The sequence below is a fragment of the Balaenoptera borealis genome (assembly GCF_965194805.1).
Source record: "Balaenoptera borealis genome assembly, chromosome: 17".
Classification (NCBI taxonomy): domain Eukaryota; kingdom Metazoa; phylum Chordata; class Mammalia; order Artiodactyla; family Balaenopteridae; genus Balaenoptera; species Balaenoptera borealis.
In genome coordinates, this window is record NC_138876.1 from 387,733 (window position 1) to 399,758 (window position 12,026).

At 62.3% G+C, this 12,026-nt stretch overlaps 1 protein-coding gene across 2 annotated transcripts; it reads left to right on the forward strand.

Moving 5' to 3' along the window:
* Positions 1 to 11: 11 nt before the first annotated feature.
* SLC39A4 (solute carrier family 39 member 4) lies at positions 12 to 8,864 on the forward strand. Of its 2 annotated transcripts, XM_082363177.1 has the most exons (13): positions 12 to 2,365; positions 3,623 to 4,568; positions 5,114 to 5,398; positions 5,879 to 6,074; positions 6,190 to 6,341; positions 6,431 to 6,602; positions 6,947 to 7,119; positions 7,289 to 7,426; positions 7,505 to 7,633; positions 7,808 to 7,862; positions 7,987 to 8,139; positions 8,330 to 8,517; positions 8,610 to 8,864. In XM_082363177.1, the coding sequence occupies exons 2-13, from the start codon at positions 4,236 to 4,238 to the stop codon at positions 8,736 to 8,738; spliced, it is 2,103 nt and encodes a 700-aa protein (XP_082219303.1). In that variant the 5' UTR covers positions 12 to 2,365; positions 3,623 to 4,235; the 3' UTR covers positions 8,739 to 8,864. The 2 variants fall into 2 exon arrangements, with proteins under 2 accessions (XP_082219303.1, XP_082219304.1); XM_082363178.1 differs by lacking the exons at positions 12 to 2,365; positions 6,190 to 6,341; positions 6,431 to 6,602 and having other exon boundaries at positions 3,292 to 4,568.
* Positions 8,865 to 12,026: the final 3,162 nt, after the last annotated feature.

The following is a 12,026-nucleotide window of genomic DNA, read 5'->3' on the forward strand; positions in this document are numbered from 1 at the left end:
CTGGCAAGCCAGCAGGGGTGCGCCTCCCCCCAGGCCAGGTAGGCTTGCCTCTGCCTGCCACACCTTCCCCCACCCCTCAGCTGAGAGCTTTAGGCAGCGTGGCAGCCCAGCTGGCCAGGTTGGCGCAGAGCCTGACACCTTTGCAGCAGGGCCCATCCTTGTGCGGTAGCTCACAGGAGCCCCGGTTGATAGCTCACAATAGCACAGCTTGTCCTTCTGCCTGCCGCCAAGGGTGTCCCTCACCCGGGAGCAAGGCCCAGCCGGCAGATGCCACGGGAGCCCCACAGCTGGCCTTGCCCAAAGCCTGGTGGGGAAGCAACGCCAGATCCTTTACTAGTGTTCACCACGCCTGCTCCAAGGCCTTGTGCCGTCAGTGCTGGAAGCTGCCTGGCCCCACAGTGTTCACGTCCGCGTCCTCATCCTCTGGGGCAGACAGCAAGCAGCAAACCAGAGACCAGGGCTCTGGGTTCCAAGGTGGGTTGGTTCCAGTTTTAGCAGCTGTGGCGTTGGGATAAGGGACATGCCAGAGTTTCATTGTAGCATTTTCTCTCTCTTAGTGGTGCTGCTTTGTATCTGGCTTCTAGAGGCAAGCAAATAAAGTGTGTGGTATTTCGAGTGGTGATGGAGGAGGTCCAAGGCTGCCAATGGGGAGGTGCCATTGCGTATGGGGTGGTCAGGAACAGCTCTCAGCGTTGAACAGCAGGTCCAGGAGAAGTGAGCAGGGCTCCCTGGGGAAGGAGAAAGGGTGTGGGGAGCCGGGTGGGAAACAGGGCTGGAAGGCGGGTGAGGACTTGGGGTTGTACCCAGGAGCCCCAGGTGCCAGTGAGGGACTCAAGAGCAGAGGCCCTCATCTCCCTTGGGTGTTAGGAGGGAAGAGCAGAGTCAGCAAGTGAGGGGGAGAGACCGTCAGGTTCTGGGTGTGGACCGTGCTGTGTGTGTGGCGCCCACAGTCTTTGCTGGATGCAGCGGTGGAATGAGAACTCCGGGGTTGCACCCAGGCTTGAGCCTGAGCACCTGGAGGGGTGGAGGAGCTCCGACTGAAATGTGGACACCTGGGGAGGAGGGGCCCTGTGTGCACAGGCGGAGCTGGCCTTGGCTCTCAGATGGTCAAGGGGAGCTGTCAGGTGCGAGGCTGCACACCAGAGGGTGGGGTTCCAGAGACAAGGGTGAAGGCTGGTGTCGGGGGTGAAGGCACGCTATCATGGGTGCCAGGAATTCTACCCGAGGCGCAGGACTGGCGCTGCATCAATGCCGGAGCTGAAGAAGGGGTGACCGGGGCCCGGGGAGGAGACCAGAGGCCCAGGTGTGGAGGACAGTGAGCTCCAGGGCGGACCAAGCCGAGGAAGAGCCCTGCCGAGTCTGGCCCGCGGGGCTCTCGGTGACTCTGACAATAGTGTGGGCTGGGGTGAGGCTTCAGTGGAGCCTGGGAGAGGCCACCAGTGCCTGAGTCCCCACGACCTGCTGTCCAGGGAGCTGAGGGGGCAAAGGGCCAGGGAGGGTTGTTGGGGTCTATTTTAATTTTTTATTAATTATTTTTAATTTTTTATTGCAATGAAATATGTAAAACAAAGTTGGCCACCTGACACATTTCTAAGTTCAGCGGCATTAGGTGCGTTAACCACGTCGTGCATTCATTGCCACCACCTGTCTCCAGGACCCTTCTCATCTTCCTAAACTAAAACTGTCCCCATTAAACAGCTCCCTATCCCGCCCAGCCCCTGGCACCAACCATTCTGCCTTCTACCCCTGGATTCTGGCGACCCCCAAAACCTCGGAAGTATGAATGGAATCATACAGAATTTGTTCTTTTGTGACTGGCTTATTTCACTTAGCGTAATGCCCTCAAGGTTCATCCATGTTTTAGCATGAGACAGGATTTCCTTCTTTTTCATGTCTGAATAATATTCTGTGGTATGTCTAGACCATATTTTGTTCATCTGTTCAGCCACTGATGGGCCCTTGGGCTGCTTCCATCTTGGGCTTCTGTGAATATCCTGCAATGAATGTGGGTGTCTGGCGCTTGCTGGATGATGGCCTGATGCAGGAGGGGCCTGGGGATAAGCCCAGCGCTGGCGGGGGACAGGCAGATGTGCAGGGGAGTTGGTGACACACTATGGCTGCTCTGGGCTAGGAAGGGAGGGCATGGGTAAGTGGTTGGGGGGACATGAAGCAGGGAAACGTGGGCCCACACAGAGGGGTGCTGAGGCCCGAGGGCATGCCAGCTGTGTGCCAGGCCTCCACCAGGGGACCTGAACAGCTGGGCTGAGACCTTTTCCCTGAAGCTAACCAGGCCTTGAGCAGTGGATGACCTGAGGCAGCAGCTTGGTCCCAGGCTCAGCTCCAACCAGCCCCTGGCCCTGACAAGGTGGGGTAGGAAAAAGGCCAGTTTGGGCCCAACAACTGGGGTGGGGGGGTAGCCCGAATCTTTCCAGCTTCCCTCCTCATTGACTCAGGGGTCCAGGAGTCATCTGAACCCCTGGCAGACTCTTCCCATCCCCTCCCCTTGCCTGATATCCCCTTAGGACCCACCGAGGTCACACTGCAGTGCCATCCAGCACGTGTGTGGGTGGGAGAGCAGGAACTACACCTGAACTCGGGCCCAGGACACCGTCCTCAGCCTGAGGCCCTGCCCTGGGTGGCACAGGATGATGGGGACAGAGTCCTGGGGCCTGAGCTCCCAGGTCCCCTGGAGCCTCTCCTCCCCCACCCCAACCACACCCCCTAGGGACAGGGTCAGGGTCAGCAGTCGGTCCAACCAGGTGTGGAAGGGGCCACCCACACACTCCCTCTAGAAGGCAAGGCTGCCCCGAGACCGGGGTGTTGGCTAGCTCCCTGGGGTCTGCCCCTTTCCCCAGACTGCCAACTAGGCAGAGATGAGGCCTAGAAGTTCAAAGGCCGGAGCGGGAGCCACAGTTCTGCCCCTCCCCCGGAGGCTAGCGCCCACTTCCTGCTTCCTGCTGCCCTCAGGGCCCAGGAGCCCCTCACTGGCTGGTGAGCCAGGGGGTATGGGCAGAGGGCCCAGCCTCCTTTTTGCTCTTGTTTGTGTGGGGCTTTGGCCATTTCCTGGGGAGTTTTCCCTGGAGGGTTTGGAGAGGGGCACATGACTCAGCCAGCACCTTATCTCAATTCCCTCGGATTCCAGCCCGCAAGAATTTCAACACAGAATTCCATTGCAGCTCAGGACCCCACCCCCAGCGAGGCCCTCGAAGGCTCTGGGGGTGTCTAAGCTGCCCGAGCCGGGGGGGGGGGGGGCCCGGCTGGGGGTGCTGCAGGGAGGGCACTGGGGCGGGGCCGTATGGGGGCTTTCAGGTGGGTGTGGGGACCGGGCCTGCGGTGGTGTCTTGGAACCTCTGCGCCAGGCCCCCTTGGCTTGAGGGCAGCTCTCAGAGACAGGGCCCCGGGAAGCAACACCCACACTGAAACGGAGTTCCCCTAAAACCGAGTTCCTCTGCCAAGTTCCTGCGTAGCCTCTCTACGCAAACCTTATTCCCTGTCTTGTCCGACACCTGTTCCTCTCAAGACTGAGGAGCACCAAAAAAAAGGGGGGGATTGAAACTGAGCAGGACCCGGGGGGGCCTCCTGAGTACAAATCCTTCCCTTGTCCCCCGTTTCTCATTTGTAGGAAATGGGCTTCATTCAGCCCCCTAAGACCTTCCCTGAGTTCCAAAGGGCAGGTTCAAACCGTTGCTAATCAGGGAAGGGAGGGGATGCGGAAACAAAGGAGGGGCAGTCAAGAAACTACAGCCTTGGGGCAAGGTCCTGGCTCCCCTTGGAGCTCTTCTGCCAGAACGAAGGCCCCCACCCAGGTGGAGGATGGCGACTACCAGCTGGGACCCCACAGCACCGCCGCCACCTCCCCACCAACCACTCAGGAGAAAGTCACATGCCCTGCTGCCCTCACCCCAAAGTTTGCCTATTAAAGACTCCCCAGAAACCATCGGGGAGTTCAGGGTTTTTAAGCACGAGCCACCCGTTCTCCTTGCTCGGCCCCCCAGTAAACCCTTCTCTGCTCCAGACTCTGACGTTTCGGTTTGTTTGGCCTCACTGTGCGTCGGGCACACAGACTTGCATTCGGTAACAAGATCCTTGCGGGAGCAGAGGGGGTGGCCCGGGGCCACAGCTCAGTGGGCCCAGCCCGGGCTCGCCCCCCGCGGGCAGCAGCACCTCGCTCAGGGAGGACCTGGAATGGTTAACCTGCGACACCTCCAGCAGCCAATCACAGGGCCCCGCAGGAAATGCCTGGAGAGCCTCGCCGGGACGGGCGGGTCCCAGCCCAGCCCGAGTCTGGCAGCAGGCAGCCCATGCGGCCCACAGCCACCCAGGCGACCATGGCCTCCCTGGAACTCAGAGCACCTGGGGGCCGCAGCTTGGTTGGCCCGGCCGGGCCCAAGCCAGGGCTGCTGCTGGCCTTGCTGGCCGCGCTGGCGTTGACCGGGACGGCGACCCCACCTGCCCGTCTGCTGACCCTGCTGTCCTCAGGCCAAGGTGTTCTGGACCGCACGGCGCTGGGCAGCCTGTTAAATACACTAGCGGCCCGTGTGCACTGCGCCGACGGGCCGTGTGGAAAGGTAACGGCCCCACCCGACGGGTCCCCCGGCCCCAGCCCCAGCCCCAGCCCGCCGCTCCACCCCGAGGGCCGGCAGCAAAGAGCTCGGGCAAACTCCAGGAGGCGGGCCGAGTGCAGTGGCCTGGCGCCTGGGCCCTGCCTGCAGGCCCGAGCCCACCTTTCCCCACTCCGCATTCAGACCCTCCTGCCCTCCCTGTTGGTGGGGCGGTGGCGTGTAGGGACCCGCGGCTCCGGGACCCCAGGGCTGCCCCACCCCAACCCCGTCAGCCCCCAGGCCAGCAAAGTGGCAGTGGTTCCAGGAAGAAATCACCCTGAGGTGGCGGGACCCCTGTGTGTGTGTGTGTGTGTGTGTGTGTACGCGCGTGCAGGCGCAGTCCTGTCATTGGGGGGGATGGTGGGGAGAGTATGTGAGTGAGCAGGTGATGGAGGGGTATCGCTGTGAGAGGGATAGAGAGGACGGTGGTCCTTGTGTGAGGCCCCCGGAGGGAAGGGGGCGGCTCCTGGGCCACAGATACCTGGCCCCTGCCCACCTGTCTCTGCCCACAGTGCCTGTCTGTGGAAGACGCCCTGGCCCTGGGCAGGCCTGAGAAGCCAGGGCTCCGCTCCGGTCCAGCCCTGGAGCCCAGGCACATCGCCCGCCTCAGTGCTGCCGCCGCCCTCTACCTCAGCAACCCGGAGGGCACCTGTGCGGATGTCCGGGCTGACCGCTGGGCCTCCCGCGCCGACCAGCTCCTGGCCCTGCTCGAGAGCCCTGAGGCCCTGACCCCAGGCCTGACCCGGCTGCTGCAGAAGATTCAGGCCCAGGCCGCTGGCCGGCCCACTTCTGCGGAGGTGGGGGCTCGGGCGGGCTGGCCGGGGGGGCGGTGGGTGAGGAGGAGCCAAGAGGGATTGAGGGGACGGGGACCCCTTAGGGGGTTGGGCCTCGACGCCTTTCTGGGCACTTTGGGGAGTCTGGGCTGGGGGAATCACAAATGGACGCTCACCACTGAGTCGGGCAGGGCTGCAGGGGCCCCAGGAGGGGCCCTGACCCTGGACGGGGTCTGAGAAAGCTCCTGGGGCTACAGGGAGGAACACTGGGGGAAAGGTGGGGGCCTGGACCCGCTGGGCCAGGAAGGGGGAGGCCTGTGGTACCAGGGAGGGGCCCCAAGCAGGGGAGGGGCCCAGCCCAGGTCTTACGTGAACAGGAAGAAGTGGTGCTCCCAGGAGGCTGGTCCAGGGTCACTGGAGTCCAGGGGGCACCAGGGGCAATGGCAGAGCTAGAGGCCAGGAAGTCCACGTTGCCAGTGAGGCTGAGGTCCAGCTCCTCCCCAGGCCTGTGTAGACCTGCCTCAGCTGTTGGAGGAAGCGGCGGGGGTGGGGTCTCCCGGCAGCCCCGGCCCAGTGCTGGCTGCCCTGCTGGACCACGTCAGGAACGGGTCCTGCTTCCGAGCCCTGCCGACCCCTCAGTACTTCGTGGACTTCGTGTTCCGGCAGCACAGCAGCGAGAACCCCAACATCACACTGGATGGTGAGGCCTGAGCTGGGCCACTGGGCAGGGAGTGCCCTGAACCCCAGCATCGGTGCCCCTGGGGAGTGCAGGGCTGGAGCCCACACAAACTTTGTCACTCTGTCCTCCCTGCCAGAGCTGGAGGCCTTGATGCAGCGCCTGGGGGTGGGCGGAGCGACCGAGACCCATGGTGACCACAGTGATCACGGTCATCTGGGAGAGGGGGCCAACCGCCAGGGCCCTGTGCCCCTTGCCACCCCCAACAGCAGCTCCAGCATGTGGGACACAGTGAGCAGCCCATGCGCCCTAGTCCTGGAGAGAGGTGGGGTCCCACTAGTCTGCTCAGGTCCCTGACCCCCAGGCCTGTCACCCCCCAGGTATGCCTGAGTGCTGGAGATGTGATGGCTGTGTACGGGCTGTCTGAGCAGGCTGGGGTGACACCAGAGGCCTGGGCCCAACTGAGCCCTGCCCTGCTCCAGCAGCAACTGAGTGGGGCCTGCAGCCCCCAGCCTGAGCAGCCCACCCAGGACCAGCTCAGCCAGGTGGAGAGTGAGTGCCCACCTCCCCAGCTGTGCCTGGCTGTGCCCAGGGGGCTGGCAGCATGGAGGTGGGACCGAAAAGGGAGGAGGAAGTGGCCGCTGGGTTTGGGAGGGGTGGGGAGAGCTGGGCCAGGGCTGGCAGGAGAAAGAGCCATTGGCGTAGAGGGGTAGCAGGGAATATGGGGGCCTGAAAGGGAAGAGGATGGAGTTTTGAGGCCGGAGGGCTAGCGTGAGCAGCCCTGGCGGGTCTTGCTCACTCCTGGACCCCACCTGGACACCCTTCCCTGGGAAGCAGGGGTGGGGGGCTGAGGCTGAGAGGGAGGCTCTCACTGCGTCCCCCCCCCCCACCACCAGGGTACCTATATGGCTCACTGGCTACGCTGCTCATCTGCCTCAGCTCCATTTTCGGGCTCTCGCTCCTCACCTGTGCCAGATGCAGCACTGCTACCCACTACATCATCCAGACCTTCCTGAGCATGGCTGTAGGCGCGCTCACAGGCGACGCGCTTCTGCACTTGACGCCTCAGGTTGGCCCCCTGCCCACCAGGACCCTCCCTCCCCCACCAGGGACTCCCCTACCCAGCCTTCCTTCCAGGCACACCCTCCTGGCACCCTTCCCTGACCCCTAACCCCTATCTCCTTGTCTGGGGGGAGGAGGCCCTGGGGCAACTGGCCCAGTGCCCTCTGCCCACCCAGGTGCTGGGGCTGCACTCACATGATGGCGAAGGCCTTGGCTTGCAGCCCACCTGGCGCCTCCTAGCTGTGCTGGGTGGTCTCTATGCCTTCTTCCTGTTCGAGAGCCTCTTCAACCTCTTGCTACCCCTGGACCCGGAGGTCAGGTGCATGGGGGCTGGACGCGGTGTGGGGAGGAGGGGGGTTGGCGTGGTGGACCCTGAGCCGCTGTCCCCGCAGGACCGAAAGGACGGGCCCTGCAGCCACGGACACAGTCACGGCGGCCACAGCCATGGCGTGTCCCTGCAGCTAGCGCCGAGCGATCTCCGGCCTCCCAAGCAGCCCCACGAGGGCTCGCGCGCAGACCTGGTGAGCTGGCTCTGGCCGGACGTCCCTACCCCACGCGGAGCCCTGTCTGCACTCCCAGCCCCCACGCCAAGGCTTCTGCCCTTGGCCTGAGCTGAGGACCTAGCTCCGCGAGCCCCTCCTCTCCTCCCGGGCCAGAGGCTCATCTACGCGGACCGCATCCCCCCCCCCCAACAGGTGGCGGAGGAGAGCCCCGAACTGCTGAGCCCGGAGCCCCGGAGATTGAGCCCAGGTGAGCCCTGAGGGAGGCCCCGGAAGCATTGGGTGCCAGGGGTTCGGTGCGCGGCACAGGCGCGGGGTGGGCGGGGGCGAGGAGGTGCGAGGCAGATGCCCACCCACGCCGGCCGCGCCCGCAGAGCTGAGACTGCTGCCCTACGTGATCACGCTGGGAGACGCCGTGCACAACTTCGCCGACGGTCTGGCCGTGGGCGCCGCCTTCTCGTCCTCCTGGAAGACGGGGCTGGCCACCTCGCTGGCCGTGTTCTGCCACGAGGTGCCGCACGAGCTGGGTGAGCCGCGAGAGGTTCCAACGGGTCGGGGGCGGGGCCTGCCCGTAGTGGGCGGGGCCTGCCTGGGGTGCGGTTGGTTGGTTGGCGGGACAGTTGGGAGGGACTATCGGAGCGGGGCGAGGTCTGTCGGGGGTGGGCGGGCCGTCGGGTGGGCGGGGCTCTAGGCCTGACCCCGCCCCTCCCGCCCCAGGGGACTTCGCGGCCCTGCTGCACGCGGGGCTGTCGGTGCGCCGGGCGCTGCTGCTGAACTTGGCCTCGGGGCTCACGGCCTTCATCGGCCTCTACGTGGCGCTCGCTGTACGCGTCGGCGAAGACGGCGAGACCTGGATCCTGGCGGTAGCAACTGGCCTCTTCCTCTACGTGGCGCTCTGCGACATGGTCAGCGCGGAGTGCGGGAGGGGACTGCCGTGGGCGGGAGCTGAGCAGGAACTCTGAGCTCACTTCTGACCCAGGGCCCACCTCCTCCTCAGCTCCCGGCCATGCTGAACGTGCGGGACCGGCGGCCCTGGCTCCTCTTCCTGCTGCACAACGTGGGCCTGCTGGGCGGCTGGACCGTCCTGCTGCTGTTGTCGCTGTATGAGGATAATATCACCCTCTGATAGCCTCTGCCCCAGTCTCGGCCCTTGACTCTGGCTCCTGGCCCTGCACTGTCTCAGCCCTTAAAAACCGCAGCCACCCTGAGAGCCCCGGCACCCATCTTCAATAAAGACACTCTTGTCCTTGGAGCCCAGCCTGCTCACCTCGCTGGGAGGGAAGGGTCTCCCACCAAGAAAGGTCGACAGGTGGGGCAGTATCTCTCCCCACAGCAGTGCCTGGTGCCTGATGAGGAGCCAGGATAGCTGAGCTCAGGGACCTCCAAGTAGCCAGCCTCAGTCCCCTCATCTGTAATGCATGGGAAGCAAAGCCAGAGAAATCGGCCAGGGTCTGTGGGCCACAGGTAGGACCTGGGGTCCAATCAGGAATCAAATTTGTTTGCTTGTAGCAGAAAAAACAAAACAAGCAGCAGCACTTAACACAGATGAGGGCTTGTTTCTCTCTCATGAAAAATGGGCCTGGAGATAATCAGACCAGAGTGTGTGGCAACCCTCAGTGAGGCCCAGGCCTCTACTATTCTGCTCCACTGTCCTCAGCAGAAGTGTCCATCCTCAGAGTCCCCTCGTGGTAGTTTCCTAGGGCTGTAGCACAGCCCACCACACACTGGGTGACTTAGGACGTCAGAAATTTATTTTCTCAGAGTTCTGGAGGCAGAAGTCTGAAATCAAGGGGTCAGCAGGCTGTGCTCCTCTGAAGTCTCTAGGGAAGAATCTGTTATGTGAGCTTCTACTGGCTTCTTGTACTGGCCGCCCCATCACCCCTCCCACCCCCCAGCCTTGCACCATCCTCCAGCCCATCACCGTCCCTCTCGAGCAACTTTGAGCCCCCACTTCCACTGACAGCCTCCTTAAGTTTCCCATTGAAGAAGTACGTCCACCAGGCAGGCCCACATCTGCTTTCCTGCTGGCAGCCCCACAACCTCCCAGTCCCTCTGCCCCCCTTCTCCTCCTGTCCGCCTGGAATGGAGCTGCGCCCCGCCCGCTGCTGCTCTCCCGGCACTGTGCTCCTTCAGCATCCCTGCCTCTCTCTGCACCGACCACCTCTCTCCCACAAACAAACTCTCATTCCTGTGTCAGGGCACTTGCCACATGCCAGGCTCGAGTCTGAGGGCTCTGTGGCCACTGACCTGTTTATCCATCACAGATGCCCTGCGCTGTGGGTGCCACGACTATGTCCATCTGACTTGGACGAGGAGAGTTAAGTGTTCTGGCCACAGCCCCAGCTCTGCCCCTGCTCCCTCCTCTAGTACATCCTCAGGGTGGCTCTGGCTACAGTTTTTGTTATGACTTTTTTTTTTTTTTTCATGCTATCAGAACTTTATTAGGTGGAGTTTGGGCAAAAGAGAAAACCTCTGAAACAGTCACCCACCTGGTTCAGGATGACCGGAATAGAGGAGCCTTTGCTTGGAGACATGCTCTCACTGAGATGAAAGCATATCTTTGATTTTTTAAAAGGGGAGCTGACAGGCTGAATATCTCTTGAGTGTAAATTCAGATTATTTTAAAAATGGTCAGCCAGAGGAAGGCAAGTCTCTGGGGTCAAGACCAGAACAGAAGCAGAAGCCCCTGCTCTGTATGGAGACAAACGGGTACCACTTTTATGTTGGGCAGGGGTGGGGGGTGTGGCGGGGGACGTATCTCTGCTATTCCCAGATCAAGATTTGGAGGGAGGGAAACATGACAAATGACAAAAGGACCAGTTTCTCAAAAATCGAGGGATAAAGTAATTGCACTAGGACGAAAACTCAAATAATGGTTTACAAGGGAGCGAGATAAGTCGTGATTTTTCATTGGTACCTGACCCCAATACTCAGACTGCCTTAAACCAGCCTGCCAGGGGGCTATGTATTAATAGAAGGCCTGAAGGGAAAAGGGGAAGAGGGGGCTTATTTTGCTACAGCAAGAAGGGGCTTGAGTGGGGAGAGTAGCAGCTGGCCCCCACTCCCCCAAGACTTCTATCACATCCACAAATATATATAAATACATTATATAAAATAGCAAGTCTGGGAGGCAGGCTCCCCACAAAGGCTCGGGTGACACAGTTACACGTCGCAGGAATTCTAGGAAAGGGCGCGGGGCTCCTAGAGAAATGGGCTCCGTGTGTTCTCTCCTGCCCAGGGTAAGCTCTGCCCCAGCCCACCCCTCTTTTCAGGGTTCAGTTTTGTTATGACTTTTAAAGGGGTTTGCTGTGACTTAGGGGTCACACACCTGCCCAGGCATCCAAGTGACCCCTTTGTCCACCGCTCAAGGGTCCAGATTTGAAGCCTTGTTGCTGAAATGAGCAAGTGAGCGGATCTGGATGCAACATGAACACATATTTCTATGCCATTTTCTCGGGTGTGACTATATTTTCTTGTTTTATTTCCCAAGATTCCGTTTCTTGAGAATTCCCTGGCGGTCCAGGGGTTAGGACTCCGCGCTCCCACTGCAGGGGGCACGGGTTGATCCCTGGTCGGGGGATTAAGATCCCGCAAGCCGCGCGGGGCGGCCAAAAAAAAAAATTCTGTTTCTAAATCCCAGACCTGTTCGCGGGTACCTAGGGCGAGTCCCTGCCAAGTGAGGAGAGGACTGTTTAGCTGTGCATGGTCCTGGCTCCAGGGCTCTTGAAGTGGGCAACTGTGCCAGGCCTCGGGAGGGAGCAGTGGGCACGAGAAGCGAAAAGTGCCGTTCTGCGGGGAGGGGCTCGTAGAGGGGCCGGCGGGACCACCAGCAGCTACGCGACCGCCAGTGCCAGTCAGGGCCGTGCGCCGTGAGTGCGCGTGTTTTGGGGGGGGCGGGGGGGTCGCTCTGCGGGGGAACACTGAGCAGGGACGGGACACGGCATCTCCAGGAAGCTCTCCCTGGACTAGTCGGGCGTCCGCCGCACTAGCGGCACCTGCCGGGGCGTAATTTGGCGAGTGTTTACGTCCGGGGGTCTCTGCCCTCCCGGCCTCCACACTGCGAGGCTCGCCTGGCTGAGCTTCGGCACCCGGCAGGGCGCCTAAGACCTCGCCTCTTTCTGCGGGCGAGACCCTCAGCGGTGACCCCATTCTGGGGTCCTGGGGCGGGCAGGGCCCTGGCCGGCAGCCCTGAGCCGCCTCAGGCCCCGTCCGGCTTCCAACACGCTCCTGCGTTCGCCCGCAGTGGGACCCTGGATCTCGAGAGAGCTCGGTTTTCGGGGCTCCGGAGGCGGAGCCTCGAGGCCGCCCCAGACCACCAGGGGCCGCTGTCGCCCCCGCGGCAGCTGCGCCTTGGCGGCGCTGCGCAAGCGCAGAAACACGGAATCTCGGCGCGCGGCTTCCGGGCCCTGCCGGG